Raw genomic sequence first — 23,579 nt, 5'->3', positions numbered from 1 at the left:
TGAACCCTCATCTCATGGATACTATTTGGGTTCTTAATCTGCTGAGACACAATAGGAAATCCCGGGCGGCTGGTAGTCTTTGACACAATCTTTTAAATGTTTTTCCTTACATCAAAGTTCTCCATGCAGGTAGCTTAAAGCTGGAAGGTTGTGAAATACAGCAGTTCCTAATCCCTTCCCCTTCCCTCCTTCCCCCTCCCAGAGACCTCTTTTACTTGATCATTTCCATGACTCAAACAGCATGTGCGTTTGTTTCCTTTCACTGCATAACAAATTGCCACAGTCTTAGCTGTAAACATTTATTTATAACCTGGCTATTCTGAAGGTCAGAAGTCTGGGCATAGTGAACCAGGGTTTTCTGTATCATAAGACTAAAACCAAGGTATAGCCTGAGTGATGTTCTCCTCTGGAGACTGAGGCCCTGTTCCAACCAAGCTCAGGTGGCTGTGGCAGGATCCTGCTCTCCGTGGTTGTAGGACTGAGGTCCTCAGTTCCTAACAATTGGCTGTCAGCTGGAGGCCACTCCCACCTACTCGTGTGCCTTGTCATGTGGCCCCTCCATCTTAAAAGGCAGCAACAGAGAATCTCCCATGCCTCAAATCCCACTCACAATTCTAATATCCCTGACCTCCCCACCACCAACCCCTAGACTCAGATGAAACAGCTTGTGTGATTGGGTCCAGCCCACCCAGATAATCTTCCCCATCTTAAGGTCATTTGATTTGGCACCTAATTCACATCTGCAAAAGCCCTTCATAGAAACACCTAGGTTGCCGTTGGACTGATTGGAAGGAGGTGTGGACACAAGGGGTGAGGATTTGGGGGGCCACAGTGTACTTCTGCCTGCCCTACATGATCACACTGCCACTTCCTGGGGTCTCAGTCTGAGGTGCTGTCAGGTGATCTCTTAGGATGTAGGTGTGGACTTGGCTCCCTTTCCTCCAGCCACCTCTGCCCACATGCATACCCCAGGGGGTCCCATTCCTTCATTAGATCAATGCTCCATGTTTATGATGATCATTATGGAAACACCCTCTGCAACTGAGCCAAGTGGTCCATGACAATGGACTTTCCTTTGGTTCTCTTTATTATCCTCTTCTCTGTTCCCTTAGTTTTCTATCTATTTACCATTAATACAACACCCAAACTCTTTGCCAGTTTTCTCAATAGCCTCTCAAGTCACATCAGTTTTTGTGGAAACTAACACTACTTCCCTGCCTAGCTCAACTCTTTGCCTTCTGGGGACATCAAGGGTCTGTACCTAACTCCCTGTGAATAGGATGGTTCATTAGACCAGCTAAGAACGGAAGTGATGTGTGCCATTTCTGGGCCAAGCATTTCATTGCCAGTATAAGACCTTCTAGGAAGTCCTTCTTCCCTCTGCCATGGTGACCAAAGAGGGGCTGATCCAACGATCTGGGTCACACCACAGAGCAGAGTCCTCAGCTAACCCTGTAGACCCTGAGAATTAAACTTGAAGTATTTGAAATCCCTGAACTTTTGGAGCTATTTGTTAGTGTAGCATAACTTAGTTGCACCTGACTGTTACGGAGAACAGAAACCAGGACGGTGAACTACTCCAAAAGAAAACAAGGCAGGAGTTCACATCATGGCTCGGTGGTTAATGAACCTGACCAGGAACCATGAGGTTGCAGGTTTGATACCTGGCCTTGCTCAGTGGGTTAAAGATCCAGCGTTGCTGTGAGCTGTGGTGTAGGTTGCAGATACGGCTCGGATCCTGTGCTGCTGTGGCTGTGGCGTAGGTTTGGCAGCTACAGCTCTGATTGGACCCCTAGCTTGGGAACCTCCATATGCTGAGGGTGCAGCCCTAGGAAAGGCAAAAAGACAAAAGAAAGAGAGAGAGAGAGAGAGAGAGAGAGAGAGAGAGAGAGAGAGAGAGAGGGAGAGAGAGAGAAAGAAAGAAAGAAAGAAAGAAAGAAAGAAAGAAAGAAAGAAAGAAAGAAAGAAAGAAAGAAAGAAAGAAAGAAAGAAAGAAAGAAAGAGAAAAAGAAAACAAGGCATGTGGCATTGGTTTAAAGGCTGGTCCGGCAGGCTGTGAGAACACTGACTGTGGAGGCTGGAAGGATAGCCATCATTAATCCAGTGTAGAAGGTTTGGCAAATCATCGCTTGGGATAAATTTCAAAAACTAGAGAATTAAGGGTGTTACTCTACCATCAAGGACTCAAAGGCTCAAAGAAACTGCAATTAAGCTGAGACAGAAGCATGTCTTAAAAAGCCCTGTGAGAGTGGCCATTGACAATGAAGCAAACCAGAATCGAGCAGATTAGGTAAGATATTAACCAGATTTTTGAGGAACTGGTAGGGCCAAAGGAACCATGCATGAGCATTAATAGAGTTAGTGGCTGGAACTTGAGAACCCTTCATCTCTAAGCTTCTACAGCTGGAAGTAGGCTGGAGAAACTGCTCAGCCCTCAAGCAGGACATATTCCCTTGATCCTCCTCTACCCTGTGAAGCCAAGTAGGATGATGGTGGAGGAGGAACCCTACAAGATGGTGCAGGAGGAACCCTACAAGAGGAGGAAACCTATAAGCCTACTGTTCTAGCAAGGCCCCTAGAACAGTAGGCTGGCCGAGCCTCCCAGGGAGCAGGACTGGGACAATTCACATACTTATAGCAGGATGAGGGTCAATGTCTGCACAACAGGATTTCAAAATTGCTGTGGACACTGTCTGGTGGGTATCTCCCTCTCCTCCCCTTTCTGAATTGGGCCGTGGTATTAGTATGTTCCTTTTCATCACTATGCTTTGGGATGGTGTCCTGAGGCTGGGGGTGGGGCAGGAGGGGCAAAGACAACTTATCAGAGGTCTCTAGACTAAGAAGAACCACAGGAGCTAGATGCAGGTACTATATGAGCAAAGGAGTTGCCCATGGAAGTCCAAGACCTTGAGCTGGACCGATTTCTTTTTCTTTCTTTTTTTTTTTTTTGTCTTTTTGTCATTTCTTGGGCCGCTCCCGCAGTATGTGGAGGTTCCCAGGCTAGGGGTCCAATCGGAGCTGTAGCCGCCAGCCTACGCCAGAGCCACAGCAACTCGGGATCTGAGCCACGTCTGCAACCTACACCACAGCTCACGGCCATGCTGGATTCTTAACCCACTGAGCAAGGCCAGGGATCGAACCCGCAACCTCATGGTTCCTAGTTGGATTCGTTAACCACTGAGCCACAACGGGAACTCTGAGCTGGACCAATTTCTGTCTCTGGCCTCTAGGTCAGGATTTAGAAGGTTTCCCACCTGGGGAGGGATACAGTGTGTTATGTCTGTCTAAGCACATTCTAGACAGAGGCTGCTCTATCAAACTGGGTGTCCCCAGGCACCTCCCTACAAGCCCATAGCATGGCTAGAAACAAACATTTGAGATTTGCAGGTGGTTTGTACTGCAGGGTGGGCCAACTTCTCTTGATGGATACAGGGATCCTGTCTATTTTGCCTCCTGAAGAAGTCTGATGGGCCCCAGCTTGGCCTAGTCGCCTCCTGTGCCCTTTCCCTCCCTCCTGTATTGAATGCCTCCTTCCTGGAACACACACCTCCCTCTTTCTTGGTTGATTTCCTCATTTTGATGAAGCATTACCTCTGAGAGCATCCTACCTTGAGAAAGAATGCATGGGTAAAATTTTTGAGACCTCATTTATCTAAAAGTTCTAATGGCTGGGTGAAGATAGGAGAATAATTTTCCTTTAGATTCCCAAGATGTTGCCTCTTGCCTTCTAACTCCTACTTGTTGCTGTGGAGAAGCCCACAGCCATTATGACTCCTGACTGTCTCCATGTAACCTGCTTTTAATGTCAGGACATATTTTGTCCCCATTATCCAGAACTCGAATGGTGATGTGCGTTGGGACAGGACTATTTTTTCCCACTGGGCTCCCCTTAGGCCCTTTCAACATATGCTCCTTAGTTTTGGAGATTTTTCTTAAGGATTAGCTCATTGATGACTTCCCGTCCTTCCCCCCATCCCTGCTGTGTTTCTCTGATCACTCTTTTGGGGTTCTTATATTATTTGATCAATAAACTTCCTTTTTTTTTTTTTTTTAGGGCCACACCTGTGGCATATGGAAGTTTCCAGGTTAGGGGTCAAATTGGAGCTGCAGCTGCTGGCCTACGCCACAGCCATAGCAATGGAGGATCCAAGCCATGTCTGAAAACTACACTGCAGCTCACGGCAATGCTAGATCCTTAACCCACTGAGTGAAGTCAGGGATCGAACCTGCATCCTCATGGATACTAGTCAGCTTCTTAACCCAGAGCCACAGCGGAAACTCAGTGGGCTTTCTGAATGGTCCTCCTTAACTTTCTTCTCTCCTATTTCCTGTTTTTCCGGTTCCTTTTTGTTCTGCTTTCATAAAGATTTTCTCAACTTGATCTTCCAATCCCTCTCTTGAGGATTTTTTCATTTCTGCCACTTTAAATTTCCAAGAACACCATTTGCTGGTTCTCTGAATGTTTCTTTGTATATGTCCTCCCTTCATGGGTTGCCATATTTTAATTTCTCTGACAACATTATTGATAATCATGTTGATGTATAATTTTGTCAGCACAGTCTCTGTTTTCTCCAAGTTGCTTTTAAAAGAATCTATTGGGGGAGTTCCCTGGTGGCCTAGCTCTTAAGGTCCAGGATTGTCGCTGCTGTGGGTCAGGTTCAATCCCTGGCCCGGGCACTTCTGAGAACTTCTAGGTGCTGCAGGTGCCCCCCCCCCCCAAATATTAATAAAATAAAAAAAAATCTATTAGGGCTTTAGATGTCATAACACAGTCTTTCCTGAGATGCCAGGTCAGCTTTGGCTGCCTATGAAAGGCCAATTAGAGGCTTCACGCATGTCCGGGCTCCTTAACAGTGTTTTGCACTCTAGGGTGGTCTGGCTGTTCAGCTGGGCAACTGCAGTTGTCAGAAAGTTTAGGTGGTTCCCTTGGCCTGGTCTAATGCCCCAAGAAAGACTCTTCCAGAGTCCTGGCAGCCTGTATTCTGGAAACCTAGAGAGAGAGCTGGAGCATGTGTCAGCTTCCCATATTTTGAGGGTCATTTAACCCCTCTGTTCCTCTTATGGCACCTCTGCACTTAATTGTACTTGGTATCACTTAGCCCAATATGCTCCCTTTTACCTTCTATAGATGATAGACATCCAGTCTGTGGTTAAGATGGGGAAGAGGATCTGGGAATCTGTTAAGAAGACCTTCAGCCAATTATTATCTTAGCCCCCATTCACAGCCACATCCAGAAGGTGAACCTTCTGGGAACTTCAGAGTTTGTTTTTGGTTTTCCTTCCTGGCTACCATTTCCAGATTTCATTTTCTCAGGCCTGTTAAAAATTTTAACTTCAAAAATCATGTTGCAGTTACTTCTTCCCTTGCTTGCTCCATTCTTGCTAATTTGTGCCCTACGACAAGCCAATTTTCTGCTGTTTCAGGAGGCTCCAGAAGTTAGAGTCAACACAAACCATCAACCCAACCACCTTCAGTGGAAACTTAAGCCCCCATTTCAGTGCAGCCTTTTCACGCCCTTCCCCCTCCCCCATACATCTCCATCCACTTGCTCTGGGCAGATCTCCCCCACCCTGCTTTTGTTTATTCTGTTTTTTCCATCTGACACTTGATCTCACCCACCCTCATACATAAAGAAGCCACCTCTGTCAAAATCCTATCTAGCAAGGAAAACATGGGCCTGAAGTTATGGTGAGAGTTCCCTCTGGGAAAGAGAAACGTATGTATCCGGAAAATACTCCCATGTGGGATTGGGGTAAATGCTGCTAGGCCTGAGGCTTCCTTTGAAGATCCTTGAGAAACAAGCTAAGGGGCTGAGTTTTGCCTCCAGAATGCCAGGCGGTGGGAGGGTTGGGGGGGGAGGGGTGCACAGTCAAAACCCTCAGTGAGTCTGGTTTCTGGCCGTGGATGGGTGTGTGTGGGGGTGTCAGTGCAGAGGACCTTTGACCCAGGCCTGCCTCCCCTTGCATAGGGCAGGTGTCTAGTCCATGGCCATAGCCCAGTGCCTAGAATTGTGCCTACTCATAGGAGGCCTTCCAATGTGTGTACTGACTGGGGAGTCTCAGAAGAGAAATGGAGAGGTGGTACCTAATTAGACTGGGCAGAATCCTAGCCAGAGGGGGAAGGGGAGGGGATGCGCTGCTGGTAAGTCAGTGTAGGGCCATTCCCATACTTACAGAGATGAATTGTGACATGTGGTGGGACTGGAGGAACATTCTGAATCATTACTTGGTCAGAACACACGTCTCTTAAATGTCATCAACACAATCTGTCTGGGATAAGAGTGATTACCTCCTGCCAAGAGGAGACCCTCTTAAGAGGAACCTGACCCTGTTGGCATAGTACCGAACCCACCACAGCAGAACCCACCGCACCATAGAGTACTGTGTAGTCTTCCCAGTGAGCGTATTGTATAGTTCCCGGTGAGAGGGAACTTCCGAGTTTTTGTTACAGATACCCAGGGCACTCAAACGACCACACCAGTTTACAGGTCACAGTAACATGGAACCCAAAATGCTCGTCTCAGTTGCTCCTTGGTGACCTGGAAGGAGTAGATTTTTCTACCCAAGCCCAAAATTAATTCGGTGAAAAATGGCTGCTCTTAATTTTGTGCGATTGACTCTCTTCCACCCATCCCTCTTCTCCAGTCCACAGGGGCCTAATGTCTGGGCTGTTCTCCCTCTACAAGCTCCCTGCTTGGGCAGCTGATTCCTCTGAACGTCCATTAAGAAATGAACTAGGAACTGTGGACTCCAGCCTGTCTCCTGGGGTCAGGGGCTTGCACTCCTTTCCGGCCTCTTTGATGTTGGTCTAGGCCAGGAGAAGAGGGGGGGGGGGAGGTGCCACGCGACAGGATGAAGGCGCAGGTGAGGGCCAAGGGCAAAGCTGGCGGGGCGGGGCAGCAGAGCACTTCCTCCCCCGGAGGCCCCGACCTTAGGTGGGTGGGGCGCGGTGGGCGGGGCCCTCGCAGCCGGTGGCGTTTGAAGCCTGCGCGACAGCCGCGGGAGAAGGGCAGCCTGCAGAAGCTGGCAGCAGGCCTGCGGAGGGAGGGGCCCCACGTTCCTTGAGCAGCGCGGCCGGCGCCCAGGCACGTAATTCTTGCGAACACAGGACGCAGTGGGCACATCACTCGCGCTGCCAGGCTAGCCACCAGCCTGGGCCAGTCCAAGCTCCAGCTGACCTGGGCTCAAGGGCAGCGCGGCTTGCGCTGATCCCCCGCCGCCCTCCTGCGGTTCCTCCTGCGGGAGCGACCTCGCCCCACACGAGACCACCGCTCTCGGGCTGGCCGCGCCGAGGGTTCAGGGCTCAGCTGGGCAGGAACCAAGGGCGGAGAGCGGCCTGAGTCTCGGGGCGCGGCCACCCATCAACCTGGTTTCAGCGGTGTGCGCCGTGGTTGTCCAGGCCCGACTCGGGGCCAGTAGACCCGCCGGGCTTAGCGGACACGCCTCCTTGCCGGGCAAACCTCGCTCTGGAGAAGAAAGGGAGAAGCGAGGCGAGCCCTGCGAGGCGCGCCCGACACAAGCGGGGCTGGAGGGACAAAGGGGTGCTCTCCCGAGCTCTCGCCACCGCGCCGAGGTTCAAGGCAGTCAAGGTACAAAAGCTCCGGCAGGAAAATACCCTGCGGGGTCCCCGCCACGGAGAGGAGGGGGAACGGCCCCGCCCAGGCCCGCCTCGGACGTCGTGCGTCAGCGTGCCCGGCTCCGGGCTCCAATTTCCGCTCCTCCTCCCGCCGGCTGAGGGGACACGCCCATCGGCACGCGCAGGCCCCAAGGCCGGGTGGGAGCCTCTGGCTGTACGGATTGGCCCGGCTGAGTACTCATGGACCAATGGCGCCGGCCCTGGTCCTTAGCCACGCCCCCTCACCAGGCGCGGGCACGCGACCGCTATCCCGCCGGTGCGCGCTCCGGGATCCCCGCCCCCTCCGCGTGCGCAGCTCCCTGCGGCCGCCGCCGCCGCCTGTAACCTGCGCCGCCAGGATGTGGCTGGGGGCTGACGTCGGGTCCAGATGTGGCCCCGGCCCCGCCCACCCCCGGGGCCGGGCCGCCCACACCGAGCCGCGGCGCGCACGGCGGCTGTCCCGCCTGCCACAATGCGCGGCGAGGCTGCGGCCACGGCTCGGGGAGGTCGTCCCTAACGTCGCCGCTCGGCATCCATAGGACAGGCCGCCACTGACGCCGCGCGGGGACCCTACTCGTCCGCGCCCCCCATGCGCTCACTCTGAGGTGCCCAGCCGGGCGGGCGCTTAGCAGACGCGGAGCAGCGCGGGTGACGGCAGAGGCGGCTGCGCGCCCAGCCCAGCCGGCGGAGAGGGCGCGCCGCGCCCCCGCCCCCCGCCCGCTCTCCGGAGGCCGTGGGTGCGGATGCGCTGCTGACGACTCGCAGCGACTAGCAGTCTCCCGCCTGCCGGCTGGAGCCCGCACCATGGCAGCCGCCGCCTATGTGGACCACTTCGCCGCCGAGTGCCTCGTGTCCATGTCGAGCCGCGCGGTCGTACACGGGCCGCGAGAGGGGCCGGAGCCGGGACCCGAGGGCGCGGCCGCTGTCGCCGCCACGCTGCCCCACGTCGAGGAGCGCCGCGACGGCAAGGACAGCGCCTCGCTCTTCGTAGTGGCGCGGATCCTGGCGGACCTTAACCAGCAAGCACCGGCACCCGTCTCGGCGGAGCGCAGAGAAGGCGCCGCCGCCAGGAAGGCGAGGACCCCCTGCCGCCTGCCGCCCGCGCCGCCACCCGCCCCCGAGCCCGCCTCCCCCGGTGCTGGAGGCGCGGCGGCCGCGCCTCTTAGCCCGGCGTGGAGCGAGCCCGAGCCCGAGCCTGAGGCGGGTCTGGAGCCCGAGCGAGAGCCGGGGCCCGCGGGGAGCGGCGAGCCCAGCCTCAGACAAAGGGGCCGGCGGGGCCGAAGTCGCGCCGACCTCGAGTCCCCCCAGAGAAAGCACAAGTGCCACTATGCGGGCTGTGAGAAAGTTTACGGGAAATCCTCGCACCTCAAGGCGCACCTGAGAACTCACACAGGTCAGTGGGGCGGCCCGGGCACTCGCGCAGACCTGGGCTAGTGCGGGTCGCCCAGACACGCCCCCGGAGCCTCCGGCTTGGGCGCGGGAGGTGGTCAGGGCCTCGCCCCTTCCCCCGCCGCTCCGGGTTGCGGTCGACCCTGAGAGCCGCGCGAGGCGGGTCCTGGCGCTGGCTGCCGGCGCCCGCCCGGCGACCGCGCCCCCGCCGGGCACGCCCCCTCCCCGGGTGCGCTCGGGCGGGGCTGCGGGGGCGAATGTCGTCATCCGGGCCGGGGTGCGCGCGGGCAGGTGCGGGCGAGCTGCGTGGGGGCAGTGGGGGCCGCGGGTGCCGCCCGGGGAGGTGGGCGGCCGCGGCGCCCGGGAGCCGGGGGGGAGGGGTGTCCTCGCCTGGCCCCTCCCTCGTCGGCTGGGCGCGCTCTCGGGAGCGGCGGGGAGGGGCCGGCTCGGGAGCGCGGTGGGCGAAGTTCACGCGGGGACAGGGCTCCCTCCAGCAGCTCGGCACATTCTTCGCTCTTCCTGTAATTTTTCCAGCGCTCTAAGGTTTAATTTGTCGAAACCAGAGCTGGTGGCGACCGACGCGGGGGGCGGCCCCGGGTTCTTGCCCGCGGCTCTTTGTGGGAACCCCGCCCATCCGGCGGCGGAGGCGCGCTGGACTCGAGGGGCTCCCGGCTGGTCGGCGCTTTCTCCTAAAAGGACCGCTCTGCCTCCAGCCTGTCGTTCTGCGCCGCCCTCCTCCCAGACCCGCTCTCACCTGCCAGGGCCGGATGCGGGCAGGCAGCACCTGCACGGGGGCGGGCGGCCGTCCGGAATCGGCGGCCTGGGTGCCGCGGACCGCCGCCCGACCCCGACCCCCACCCCCAGGCAGCATTTCCCTTAGTGCGGGCCCGGGACGTTGTCGTTAATTCCTCTGAGGTTATTTTTTTTTTTAAAACACAAAAGTAGAAACAACCTTCTAATTAATTGTTCTAATCTTTCTCTCTTAGTTTGGTTGAAAGAATCGTGTATATCCTCTGAGGTCACGCGAACTCTTGGGTGACTCTTTTTAAGTCTTACCTAATTCAGAACCCTTATACCGTTACTTTGTTATCAAAGGATTAGGTTTCTCATTTGTAAAATAATCCACAAGCTAATTAAATAACCGATTTACAAAACGCAGTCTTCAAAAACCTAGAGCTGAAAGGCTCTTTTCTCCCTGTAAATTTAGAACTCAGGCGGCCCAGGGTTTGCAAGCGTCAAGAACTGGATCCCACGAACTTTCCTCTCCGAGGCTTTCCTTTCCTCCCCGAATTTCTGGTCCCACGCTGTGGCCGCCTCAAACCACGTGGCAGGGTCGCGGGTGAAGGTGGGGCCTTTTCTGTGCTTTCTGAGTCAGAATTAGGGGTGTGTGGACTCAGGAGGTGGTGGGGACGTTACTGCAAGAGTGGGTGTGGTTGTGGGGGAGGGGCCAAGCTAGCTTCCCAGCCTGGTGGACCCTGAGTCCCGGGAAGGGCCAGCGTTTGGGGCGTGGCTGCGGTTGAGTGCTGCTTGAGGGACGTGGCCGGTATGGGGCTGGGAACTTGATTAGAAAACCCTTTTTCAGCTTGTTTTTACTGTGGCCTCCCATACCGCAGCACCCGGTACCAGGTTCTTGAATTGCAAAGGGACTGCCCCAGGGGCGGGGCTCCCCCGCGCCTTCGCCTGAGGGTGCCTTCCCGATTGGCCACCCCCCACTACCAGCCCTGGTTCAGGCTCCTTGTGCCCTTCGCGGCACAAGGCAGGGGTGATAGTTGGGGCAGGAACGCTGGGAAACCATGCCTCGCAGTGGGTTGGAAGCCAGCCTCTCTGTGATGCCTAGGAAACCCGAGGCAGCCAAAAGAGGGTGGAATCCATACTCCGCCTGGAGTGTGACATGCCTGTCGTTAAAGCAGGGAGTTGGCCCGTCCTCCAGGTGTGCAGAAACTCCAGCTGCCGGAGCAGTTGTAGATCTCCAAGTCAGGAGTGATCAGGGTTCCTTTGGGGCCCTTGGGAATGCAGATTTCCAGGTCCCAGCGGCTGACTGTAGTTTAATGGTGCCCTAGGTGAATCCTATTATGAACCAAGACCTATTTCTGGCCTAGAGCATCTCCTGGAAGCCCATTTGCAACCTGATTCAGGTGTGCAGAGCATAAGTAAGTGGGGTTTATAAAGGAGGCAGAGACAGCTCACAGAAGGGAGAAGCTAAGCCAGCTGGCTGCAGGGGGTGACTCAAAAGGCTGCCTGGGAAGACCCATGTGGCAGATCTTCACTTGTGGGTTCCCAGAGTGTTTGGGTGGGGGTGGGGGGTTCTTTGCAGGCAGTGGCTCAGGTCATGGCAGGTCTTTCACTCCATTGGGGACTCCCCCCATAGACATTTCATGGCAGACCATGAATACCAAAACTCCTTTAACCAAGGAGGCAGTTGGCAGCTTGCTCTGCCTAGCTATGTGACCAGGGACCAGTCCCTAGGTGTCAGTAATGCTTGGTGAGATCTCCTTTCACTACCTGGAAGCCCTGAGGGAAACAATGTGAAAATCCATTGGGTGGTCCTAGGGTCAACTTTGACTCTGATCTCCCACCGCTGACCAACTGCATGGGGAGAGCTGCCTGTCCTCATTACCCTTGTGTCAGTGTGATCCCTGACTCACATCCCCCAGTAATCATCCTGGGGACTGATTTCCCTCTGTCACATTTAGGTAGTTGTTGATGTCACAACAAACGCATGATAAATAAAACAAAGCCGCAAAGTTGAGCCACTTGTTATTTGGTTGATCATAATGTCCTACCACAGGCCCTGGGAGGTTTGCTAAGACTCCCTTTGGGGACTACCTAGACTAGGAGCAGATTTTCTTGGAGGCTGAAGGGCTTTGAAATTTGATTTGAAAATTCAAGGACTTGGAAAGATGTGGATCCCTCTGGGGGTAGACCCACCCCTGAGCTGGCCAGGACCCATGTCCAGAGGTTCCTGCCTGTTGTCTTTGGTGGTGGGGCTTGGTGAGCCCCTAATGGGCCCAGTCTTTCTTGGCAGACATGGCCCGCATACATTCCTGTTTATTCTCACAAATAATTGTTTTCAGAATGTCTCTGTGCTGTTTTCCCTCCAGCGTCAGTAGCCAAGACATCTCCTTGCACCCTGCTTGGGTTGGACCCATCTCAGCAGCTCTGGGGGCCCTACCGGAAATGTGGACTCCATGCTGGGCACAGCCCCTCCCTGCTGTAGCTCTGGAGTTCCTGTAGTCCTGCATTTCCTGGTCACCTGGCCCTGTTTGGGGTGGAGGTGGAAAGTAGAGTAGGATTGCATTGTCTCAGCTGTTTTCTGTCATAATTTGGTTAGGGTTTGTTTGAAATTTCTCTTGACCCACTAAATAGGGGATTCAATCCTGAGTGAGATTGAATAGTAGGGGCAAGCATTTAGGTCCTCTTCCCCAACACAAGCTCTGGCTTCAGAACATGGTTCCAGACACACCACTTACCCAGACACCTTTCAGGTGCTTCCCGGTGTAGCTGCATTGGAAAGCCAGCCTGAGAGTGGACACTGGCTGGCTGGGATCTCCTTCACCCAGGGAAAGTAAGCTGGCAGAGGGCCAGCACTATGTGGAAGACACAGTGGGATGCAGCCATGCCAGCATATCCTGCCCCTGCTCCCCCAAAGGTCCACTCTGCCAGTGGGACTGTTGTGAAACTCTTCAAATAGTGCAGAAATGTGTAGACAATGTGCAAGCTCTCCATGCCCCCCCAGTTAGCCATTGTCACCCTATATTGGTGTGTCTCTTCCCAGGCTCTTTTAATGGATTTTTGTGTATGTGTGCATGTGTGTCCACAGAGTAGATCATTTAAAAAGACCCACGCAGGAACCAACCAACCTGTTCTACCAAGGTTTCTGTCCTGTGTGTTTGCTTAATGAGACATCATGCTTTTCCTTGGCTGCATTGTACTCACTCCAAGGTGTGGCTTTCCGACCATACCATAATCCCCCCCCCTTTAAAAATTTCTCCTTTCATCTTTATTTATTTTATTTTATTTATGTATTTATTTGCACCCATGGCATATGCAGGTTCCCAGGCTAAGGGTCAAATCGGAGCTATAGCTGCCAGCCTACACCACAGCCATAGCAATGCAGGATCCGAGGGTTTCCGAGCTGCGTCTGCAACTTACACCGAAGCTCATGGCCATGCCAGATCCTTAACCCACTGAGTGAGGCCAGGGATTGAACCTGCAGCCTCATGATTCCTAGTCGGACTCGTTTCTGCTGTGCCATGACAGAAACTCCTATACTATAATTGACCCAACTTCTTATCTGCTGAAAGCACAGCTACGTTGCTTTTCTTGGTTGCTGTTATAAGCCCTGGGGCAATGGGCTCTGGTGTGTGTTTTCGTGTCCAGCTGACATTTGTGTAGGATTGAGACCTGGTGGTGTTAGGGACAAAAGCATAGGTGGCATTTAAATGTGATGTAGAGCTATTGTGTTGACTTAGCTTGACGGATCTTGGTCTCCCCAGTGCTGAAGTTCCCGCTGCATGCCTGGCTGCCTTTTTTTTTTTTTCTAACTTCTCCCAGTTCTCCTTTTGTACATGTGAAAGCATCATATTGAGAATATTTAAAACAACCTCAACAAAACCATCATTATTCTCTCACGCCTCATGGCCGGCTATTGACTTGGCTTACCCCTCAGCCCCTGCCACGTTGAGGTGTGCCCCCAGGAACCCCCAGCTCAGCCTGCATTGCAGGGGGCGAGGTGCTAGTGGAATGCCCTTTGCACCCCTCCCTCCCCTGGCTGAAAATGGACCATACTTCACTTAACCAGAGGCCATGTGTGTGGTTTCAAACTTCTGAAACCAACAGAGTTGCGGGGCCTGCCCCTTCAGAGGAGGTGTTGTAAAGCCCACTCATGATGCCACCCCTCCCCCAACTCCTAGAGCCTTTCTGCTCTTACTTTACTCAGAATCCAGATGGTTGTTTGATTCCTAGATGTGACAGATCGAAAGGGGAAGGGGTGAGATACATTGATGACGCCTGAAAGCAGGGGAAGAAACAAACCAAAGGGTTATTAATATGTACACACGTGTTTAAATGTGTAACTCGAGAAACCCCAACAGCACTAGAGCAGGCACGGAGCTGTCTTGCAGAGACTGCTCTGTCCTCCTGTCATCCCTGAGGTCTGACATTCCCAGCAGAGCTCTTGCGCTGTTGGGACACTGTGAAATTGTGTCTGGTCTGTGCTTTAAGTATACAGAGAGAATAGTTTTTAAAGTAAAAACTTGTAGAATGACACACTCAGCTTTCACGTCGTGCCTAACCCTTCCGCACTGCTTGCCGGATCTGGACATTCTGTTTGTAGTAGTTTGTAGTCAGCTGCTTAATCTTCACAAAGACCGTATGAAATAGGCATTACTACTACTACTACTACTACCACTACTACTACTACTAGTTTTTAAATAAGGACACTCAGGTTCAGATGGGTTAAGAGATATGCCCAAAGTTGCACAGCGGATGAAAGTGGAACTGGGGCTCATGCTGGGCAGCCCTGCCTCTGAGTTTGGGTGTGCCCATGGTGCCTGTCTGGACCCGGGTCCAGGCAGGTGAGAAGGGACCTCGTGGTGTTAGAAGCCCAGGTGCCACTCGCACATTGCTTCCCCACAGATTCTTACTACTTCTGAAACTTTAAGGGATAGTACAGCATTCATACACTCTTCTGCTAGTCATAAAGTGTAACCTTTTGTCACACTTAAAAAAAATCCTTTCCTCCCTCCTTCCTGCCTTCCCTAAATATTGTACTTTCTCCCTCTTTTGCCTCCTTTCTCTCTGAATATTAAACACTATCTAATATACAGTCCATATTCAGTTTCTGGGCTCTGGGATGCAGTTAATTACAAACTTAGTGTCCCTTAGTCTGGAAGAGTCCCCCATCTTTCTGTCTTTTGGTGCATTGGCATTTTAGGGATCCAGGCCAGTTGTCTTTGTAGAACATCCTACAATCTGATCAGTCTCATTGTTTTCTCATGTTTAGATCCAATTTAAACAACTTTTGGTCAAAACTGCAACACAGATGATGCTGGGCACTCACTCATGCACCCCGGCAGGGTCACACGGTGTCAGGTTGCCATGTGGCTATGTCATGTGGTGTGGGGGGTATCTTCCAGCTTTCTCCATCATAAAGGCATGTTCTCCTCTTGATAGTAAGTATCCTGAGAGGTGACATTCTGGGACCATGGTCTTTTGGAGGGCCAGGTGCTACTAGTCAGCCTCCTTGACCCACACTGCTAGGCTGCTGTTCATCCTCCAGCCTCCTTGGCTGGCCAAGTGCTGGGTTTCTTAGGTTCTGTTGTTGGAAGTCTTTAAAGTCAAAGGGCACCGCAAGAGAGTCTCAGGAGCTCCCTTCCCTAAACAAACAAGATACCTAATTTTACATTGAATCCCATGTTTCCAGATGATATTTATAGCAGTTCAAGAGGTGGTTATGGGTGTGTTCCTCTTGATCGGCCCACCCACACCTGGGCTCTGTGCCCCCTGGTGATCCATCTCCCAGGCCTGGGAGTAGCCTGCAGCCAGTGACACCCTTAATGTCCGGTGGGTCTTCACATGCTTTCCAGAAAAAAATGCAATTTTTTTTTTCTTTGCTTTTTAGGGGTGCACCTGCAGCATATGGCAGTTCCCAGGCTTGGGGTCCAGTCAGAGCTGTAGCTGCCAGCCCATACCACAGCCACAGCAACACAGGATCCGAGCCGCTTCTGTGACCTACACCACAGCTCATGGCAATGCCTGATCCTTAACCCACTGAGTGAGGCCAGGAATGGAACGAACCCGTGTCCTTATGGGTACTAGTTAGGTTCATTAACTGCTGAGCCACAAAGGGAACTCCAAAAAATGCAAATATTGATCTAAGTCCACATACCTGACCCTGTTTTTCTTTCCTGTCATAGCCCCAGATGAGATTATTTTCTTGAGAAGTCAATTTCCCATCAAGATGGGAGTAAATCTCGGAGTGTACACTCCAGCATGGTGGCTCAGAATTGGCTGCTGCAGTGAGACTGGGACGGGATGGTGGGGACAGATGCTCCCAGAGTCGAGCGCTGGGCCAATGTAGTAGAGACTGGGACTGGACTTGTCACTCTGCAGAAGGATTTGACACTGGGCACTTAACATAGGACAGAAATCCTCATCCAGTGCAGAGCTCTCACTTGGTCACACGTGTGTACATGGTATCCTGCCTGTTGCTGTGGCCGACCTGAGCCTCCAAGCCTGGGCTTGTTCATGTGGAAAGCATTAGTTTTGGTTCCATGGTCAGTTTTATGTGTTGGGGCCCAGCCCTGCCCCCAACTCTGAGGCTGAGCCTGTGTGTGTGGCTGGGGTGGCCTGGACCAGTGTGGCGTCTGCACTGACATCATTCTGAACAAGCAGAAGAGGGGCATACTCCAGATTTTTATTGTGTGTGTGTGTGGGGGGGCATCTATGGGGGGGGTCTGTTTGTTCTCCTTTTTTGAAGTTCATCACACAAAAACACTTGCTAACCAGGAACTTGGCTGCACTCCGTGGCCATTGGCCAGTCTGTCCCAAGGTGACCCATTCGCAAAAGTGCTGAGACTCGATCCCTTAGATTAAATGTTCCTGTGCTTCTGCCACAGGAGCGTGGCCTGCCTTGCATGGGTGGGTAACCTGTGGTCTCTAGGCACAGTGCATAGGCCTGTCTCTTAGAACTAGAGCCCGAGGTGCACTGTGGGGAAGGAGGCTTAGGTGTGGAAGCTAGGAAAGTGGGCTCAGAGGAGTTCAGGGGGCTTCCTGCCCCCCCACCCAGGGCCACCACACAGACACAGAGGAGCTTGACAGGGTGATGGCCAGGCAGCCTGGCAGATGTTCTGAGGCCCAGGATGGGGCTTCTCACGCCTTGGGTTAAGGAGGTCATACAGGACAGGAATTTCCTCCCCCTATAAATTCCTTCTCTGAGCCTTTTCACTTGTTTTAAACTCTTTTATTATATAAATGCTCACTGGGGGTAAAAAAGGATAAAGGACTTGTTTGGGAGCCGAAAGAAGAAGCTAAAGTTAATGGCAGATCAAGAATAGAGGTTTTTGCAAGGAAGTGTTGGGAAAGAGAGGAAACAGAAAAGGCATACACAAGCCTCAGCACTCAGCCCTTTAGCAGGGGAGGAGCCCAGGGGCCCAGGCGTGTCCTTGGCAGGAAGTGAAGTTTTGCCTGGGCCTTTGGCCGGCTGAGTTGCTCCAAACCGTGTCTGAGGGAGTTCCCATTGTGGTGCAGCGGAAACGAATCCAACTAGTATCCATGAGGTTGCGGGTTTGATCCCTGGCCTCACTCAGTGGTGTTGTGAGCTGTGGTGCAGTTCGCAGATGCGGCTCCGATCCCACATTGCAGTGGCTGTGATGTAGGCCAGCAGAGCTACAGCTCTGATTCTACCCCTAGCCTGGAAACTTCCATATGCCACGGGTGCAGCCTTAAAAAGGAAACAAAAACAAAAACAAAACCCCAAAAAACATATCTGAGATCAGGAGGAGGGTCTGGGTGGCAGGGAGTTAGTACCATGGCATCTTATCGGTAACAAACCTCCATAGATTTTTCAGTGGAGGAGGAATGATAAATGTGAATTAATTACATAGTCACCACGGATTCTAATCTGTGTAACAAGTGATGGACAGCTGGCTCACTCAGCCTGTTTCCCTGACTTCTGCCTATTGTTCTCTGTCCCCCACCCGGCCATGTTTGGTTAGCCTACTGGTTGTGGGTGGCTTCCTTGTCTCCACCCAGGGTCCCCTCCCAGTGGGCATGCTGATGAGCATGGCTGGTTGGGCAGTTCCCAGGTCCCCTTTGTCCTATCACTGAGGTCTCACTCACATCCCACTCTGGAAGGATTTCCCTGTATTTGTTGTCAGTTGCCATTTTCATCCCAGAGAACAGGTGAGTGTAGTGTTAGGAGGGACCCCCCCAGGGACTCCAGCTCCTGCAGCCCTGGGTGCTCAGGGCGGTTTCCCCAGCTTTCCTTACCTTTTCCAGAGCATCCCCTTTGGGCTGCTTACATGGCAAATGCTATTTTCTAAAGTTACTTTGTTGCTAGGCCTGAGGCACCAGAATGTTCTCTGGGAACATCAGAAGGACTTTGGGGGATGCCATCGTTTATGATGATGAAATGTCATCTAGCATTTCTGCCCTGCCCTCTTGTAGGTGGGGTCCCAGCAGTTACTGACGAGGCCTCTAGCTTTTGCGTTGGCTCTTGGCGAGCCCACAGTGGTTGTCCTGAGTTGCTGTCAGGCCTTAGGGGTTTGTAGGAAATTCAGCCGTGGCTTTCTACAGGTGTTGATTTGAAGCTGTCCTTCCCTAATACCTGGCTGGGTCTTCCATGTCAGCATCCTGCTGTGGACAAGTTGCATCATTCTTAAATTTACTCATTTCAACCTTTCTCTCCCTTTACCTGATTATCTCCCTGAAATATGAGCCAGGTGTTCTAACTCCTTCCCATATTTAGCTCCTCCTGTCACACGTTCAGCACTGCATGGGGCCTCAGGAGACAGATATTTATGTGTGTGTGCTTGCACATGTGTGTGTATTTATTACCTGAGAGTGTGCACATGTGTGTCAGCCTCGTGCCAAAGCTCAGGACAATTTCTTTAGAAGAAAGCTGGTTTGGGGGGGATCTGGCCAGGTGGCTTCTGCTGCAACAGAGTCGTTTATTTGTCACGTGGTGGTGTGGAGGCCTTGCCCTTTGTGAGCTGGGGGCTTTCGGGGCAGGATTGGCCTCAGGGTGGAGCAGGGACCTTGGAGCAGAACTGGAGGGTGTGAATTCCTGGGCCTCAAAGGGGCACTCCTTCTGGGGCCATTATGCTCTGGATGGTGCCAGCAGCCTGGCATGGAGGATCTGGCTGTGGCTGGCCTGACAGGCCTGAGCCAAGCGCTTTGGCTGCCCAGCTGAGGGTCCAGCCTGGCAAGTCCCATCCTCACATTTCCTCCTCCTTTTCTCCCTCTCCCCCCCTTCCCCCTCCTCTCTTCACACCTGGGATCTAAGCACATTTTTGACCAGTCCTCAGGACCAGGTAGGTAGGTGTGCTAAGGAGCAAGGCCCAGGAGGCTCTGGGAGAAGAGGGTGAGGATGTGGAGAACCCCCTCCCAGTGCTGTGGCCCTGGCTCAGCCTGGGGGATCAGCCGTGGGCTTCCTCCTTTGTCCTCTAGGCTCCTGGGGGACACCCTGGCAGCCCTTTCTCTGGGGTATTGAAGGCAGTGGCCTAGCTGTTCCTGGTTTGTCTGAATCCTCCTACACAGCAGAGGGAGAGGTAAACACTTGGTCGCCTTGGCAACCAGCTAGCCAGGGCTCAAAGTGCTTGTGGCAAGAGAAGCTCTCGTCTCAAGTGTCTAGGATGGGCTTCTATTTTGATTTTTTTTTCCCTTTAATTAGCTAGAGTGACTAAGACACCAAGATGCCTGACCTGGTTCCTATAATTTCTTAATAAACACTTACATTCCCTTCATAGGAGGACTGTTTCTTCCAGTGATTCATGGGCTTTTTCTTTTAAACCGTGGAGAGGCCATGGCGCAGCAGAGCGGGGGTGGCACAAAGGGCCCCACTGGCTGCAGGGAGGTGGGGGGTGGGCTTATGTAAATACCGCACCAGGACTATATTGACTCTGAGGTTGATGAAGCTCGATGAAGAGTTTTAGGGAGACTGTCATCTTAGGATGTTCCCATCCCCATAAATAGCATCTGGAAGTCGCCTGACAGATCGGTCAATCTGTCTGAGCCCAAGCAGTGCTCTCCCCACCAGGTGCTGGGAGGCCAAGGTGTGAACTAGTTTATACCTTGGTACAAGGTGACACTTTGGTGTTTGCTATTAAAGCCTAACCTAGGCCCGGCTGGGTGTCCCATGTCAGTGGGAGGGTCTGGCCAGGTGGGGGCGCCTTGCTGTGGGTGAGACTCAGTGGCACGCTCTCCCGCAGGCTGTGCCCTTTACCTGGGGAGGCCCTGCTCCTTCTGTCTATAAATTACCTCCTACAGTGTCACCTGTCTCCACAAGGAGGTGCCTAGTAACTCACTTGTTTTATCAGGAGTGGTGCTGGCGCAATTGGTTCTTTGCAGGGTTACACCAGGCCTGTGTCCAGGGGCCTATCTTCCTTGTGGGTGTGCAGGGCCTCCTGGCTCCCTTCCCTCTCACAGACAGGCTGAAATCTGCTGGTCTGCCTTGTGGGCCCTCCTTCTGGCCTCCCTGCCAACCCCACGCATGTAGCTGCTTGGAAGCATCTCCCTACTGAGGGGCTGTAGGGGTTCTGTCCAGTTCCCAGTGCCCATGCCCTTTTTAAAGACCTGACAGCCTGAGCTTTGAGTCCTGTGTCATTGCTGTGTCTCTCAGCCTTGCCATGTGGAAGCTTGACTCCATACGTGCTGTGTCTTAGTAACCTCTGTTAGGAGCCTCTCGACTTTTCATTTTTATCAAAGACCTTTTTGCCTGATTATGCATATTTAAACAGAGAGGCAAAATGCAATGTTGGTGAGGACTCCTGGCTTTGGAGGGAAAACAGATTGAGCTTGGCTCCAGGTTCTTAGCTGTGAAGCAGGTTTGGGGCACCCTAACTTTTGACCTCTGAGAGTGTGTACAAGGCAGCCAGTAGAGTGTGTGCACGTGTGTGTCGTGCCCATGTATGCATATGAGTGTGTGGGGGTGTGTTTAGGGTTTTCATGGTGTGGGGGGGTTGTCTGTGTATGTGTGTGGGTGAGTCTTGTGTGCTACCCTGCGGCTCTGCACATGGGGTGAGCTGTGTCCCAGCCTGTCCTGGGCCAGAGAAAGGCTGTGCAGTGTAGCTCAGAGTATCCTGTTGCTATGGACACCCACTGCCTGTGGCCACGCTCAGACTAGGGAGCTTGGTCCTATGCAGGTGAGCCTCTTTTGTTACCAGGGACCAGCCACTCATTCCAGGCCAGACTAATTACAGAGCAGAAGCCACTGAGCTGGAACCTTGAGATGAAAGCCCGAGTTCCCATCCCCAGAGCAGCTCTGGATGTGCCTACCTGCCTGGATAGGAGCAGCGGTGTCGCCTCCACCTCCTCTCCTCTGGGTGTCACTGGTTTTTGACATGGTGATGAGTAGCTGTGCCAGTCCTGCCGGGTAACTCCACCCAGATCCATGGGGTGCTCTGGTGGGACTTCTAGAAGTGGGCTGTCTTGGGAGAGGTTCCCACCCCTCGGGGAGGCCCTGGTGCCGTGATGGCCTTGGTAACTGGCAGCGTCTTCAGTCAAACAATAGAAACCTCATTTGCAGTACAAGCTGCTCCTTCAGGTGGAGAGTGCCATCCTGAGTCCCGGGAATCATGCTCAGCCCAGCCCTGATGGTTGATGTTCCATGACTTCCGTGGTCACTAGCCTCAGCAGCTCCCAGCCTCTTGTTTACAAGGGTAATTGCTTTCATGAGATTTGGGCCATCTGTGGATTTTCCTCTTTCTTCTGTCTTTTTTGGGGCTGCAATTCTGTTAGCAGATGAGAGAATTGTTTCCTAAAGAGAAGCCTGAGAGTATTCTTTTATTATCATTATTAGTTAATGATTTTTATTTTTTCCATTATAGGTGATTTACAGTGTTCTGTCAATTTTCTGCTGTACAGCAAGGTTGACCTGGTCACACATACATATACGCAGTCCTTTTTCTCCCATTATCCTCTATCATGCTCTATCATAAGTGACTAGATGTAGTTCCCAGTGCTATATAGCAAGATCTCATTGCTTATCAGCCTGAGAGCATTCTTGAGGCTGGCTTTTCAGCTGTGGAACCCACAGTTCATGCCCCTTTCCTACTAGGTTTTCATCTTCGCGTAAGTGTTTGGCACCAACATGCTTCTTTTGTGGTCTGAGGGGAAAACACAAATGAGTGTGAGAGCTGAGGGCCTCTATTCTGAGGTGACACCTGGGCTCCAGCATGGCTGTCCCTTCTCTGTCCTGGCATCTAGTTGTTTCAGAGGACATTTGTGAGCGTCTGGGTGGGGCAGGGGCTGTTTCAGGGGCTTGCTCGCACGCACGGAAAGAGGACGCTGAGGCCTGTGCTGTTTCCCCGCCCTGTTTGCTCCGCTACAGTGACGAGGCCCTTAGGGTGGAGCGTCCCCCACACCACCCCTCTGAGCTGGGTGTGGCACCCCTGCAGCTCTGTATTTGCGTGGCCCCAGCCCACCCAGCTGCATGGCACTGAGCCCCGCCCAGAAGACCGCCCTCCTGCCCTTAGGTTGCTCACCTGCTTGGGGCCAGTGGGAAGGAGCTTCAGCCACCACAGGGCCTGTGTGCTCAACAGTGACGCAAACTGGGTTCACATGTTAGGGGATGACTTCCAACTGCAGGAAATGACCTGGGAGAGTTTTCTGCTTACACTGCCCAGAGCTGTTAAGAGCTGGCCAGCAGATCCCAAGCTGTTCCCTGGTTTTTGCCTCCTCTGACCTTGGCTGCTGTGACTCCATGGAGGATGGAGTCTTGCAAAGGCCTGGGGTGGATGGCTTGAGGGCACCTTGGCTCCCAGGACTGGGACTGGTGTCTTGGCCCAGGTTTCAGAATCACTTGTGGGGGCACCAGACCTCTGCCTTCTCTGACTTCCTGGGGACCCTGCCCACTGTGCCCGGTGCCTGCGTGGTCACAGTGTGTTACTGCAGCCCCAGAGGCAGGTCTTGCTCCCCTCCCTCCTGTGCAGACATCTGCTCTCTTCCCTTACCTGCAGCAGGGCTGGGGTGTTAGCAGAGTAGTTCCCTGAGCGTTTCCATCACAGCCATCACCTCTCTTTTCAGGCCAGGGTTATGGCTTGGCTGTGTCAGTGAGTCCAGCTGGTGGGGCATCCGTGAGGGAGCTGGGGTGCTGGGAGCCAGGCTGGAAACCAGCAGCAGCCTGGGCAAGTGCTCGCTTGCCAGATGAGCTCCTCTGTGCCCTGGTTGGGCGTGGGGCATCCATCCTGGGCGGCCTGCTCCTGCCACATGGACATGGGCCTGGCTCCTGGGGGTTTACCCCCTGCTCCAGAGCCTGGACTGAGGGGCCTGTTTCCTCTGGTGAGAAGGGAGAGCTCTGGAGGCCTGGGCTGTCCTGCCACACCCTTCCCCAGAGCCAAACGTGCCAGTCACAGGATGTGTTCTAAGAATGTAGAGAATGAGTTCTGGCTCTGGGGTTTACAGATTTTTTTCCCTTGAGGCAGTTGAACCTTTCTGTCAACAACATCTCAATGGATTCCAGGGCAGAAAAAGAGCTGGGAGGGTTGCCAGCTGGGGCAGGGGTAGGTGAGAGGGGAGGAGTGGCTGGCCCTCCTGGGCACTCTCCATGCCCCCAAGGACAGCACCAGCTGCCCCAAGGCTGGCGCAAGGTTCTATCTCCACAACCGCAGTCAGAGGAGTGAGCTAGGTGTGGCCAACCCTTGGGGCCTGAGGTCTGGGGCAGGTGCTTCTGGGTTCGGGGTTGACGTCCTCCCTGGACACTCAGAGAATTTCCCTGGCGTGATTGGGCTGGGCCCTTGCCATCTGGCAGGAGGAGGCAGGATGAGACAGGGCCATATCGAGGGGCAGAGTGGGCCGACATGAGGTCCGAAATCCTTGGGCAGTGGGGTCCTGACCCACCCTGCAGCCCAGTTGA

The 23,579-nt window shown here is 53.5% G+C and overlaps 1 protein-coding gene and 1 long non-coding RNA gene across 2 annotated transcripts in view; one reads left to right on the top strand and one right to left on the bottom strand.

Annotated features, from left to right (window-relative positions):
• The first annotated feature begins 8,419 nt into the window (after window positions 1-8,419).
• KLF13 (KLF transcription factor 13) overlaps window positions 8,420-23,579 on the top strand; it is a 41,119-nt gene continuing 25,959 nt past the window's right edge. The window contains 1 exon segment of the mRNA NM_001011505.1: window positions 8,420-9,008. Coding sequence (NP_001011505.1) covers window positions 8,420-9,008 — 589 coding nt within the window.
• Window positions 13,004-23,340, bottom strand: LOC146406805 (uncharacterized). The gene is made up of 3 exons (XR_014840514.1): window positions 22,678-23,340; window positions 21,002-21,831; window positions 13,004-15,381 (listed from the first exon to the last, which is right to left on the bottom strand). It is a non-coding gene; the product is annotated as an uncharacterized LOC146406805 (long non-coding RNA).

This window comes from Sus scrofa, chromosome 1 (assembly GCF_054392235.1).
Source record: "Sus scrofa isolate SSC_HxYL_T2T_F1_AM1 chromosome 1, Sscrofa_HxYL_maternal_Yorkshire_Landrace_v2.0, whole genome shotgun sequence".
Classification (NCBI taxonomy): domain Eukaryota; kingdom Metazoa; phylum Chordata; class Mammalia; order Artiodactyla; family Suidae; genus Sus; species Sus scrofa.
The sequence above is the reverse complement of the archived record's forward strand: the minus strand, read 5'-3'. Positions and strand labels throughout refer to the sequence as shown.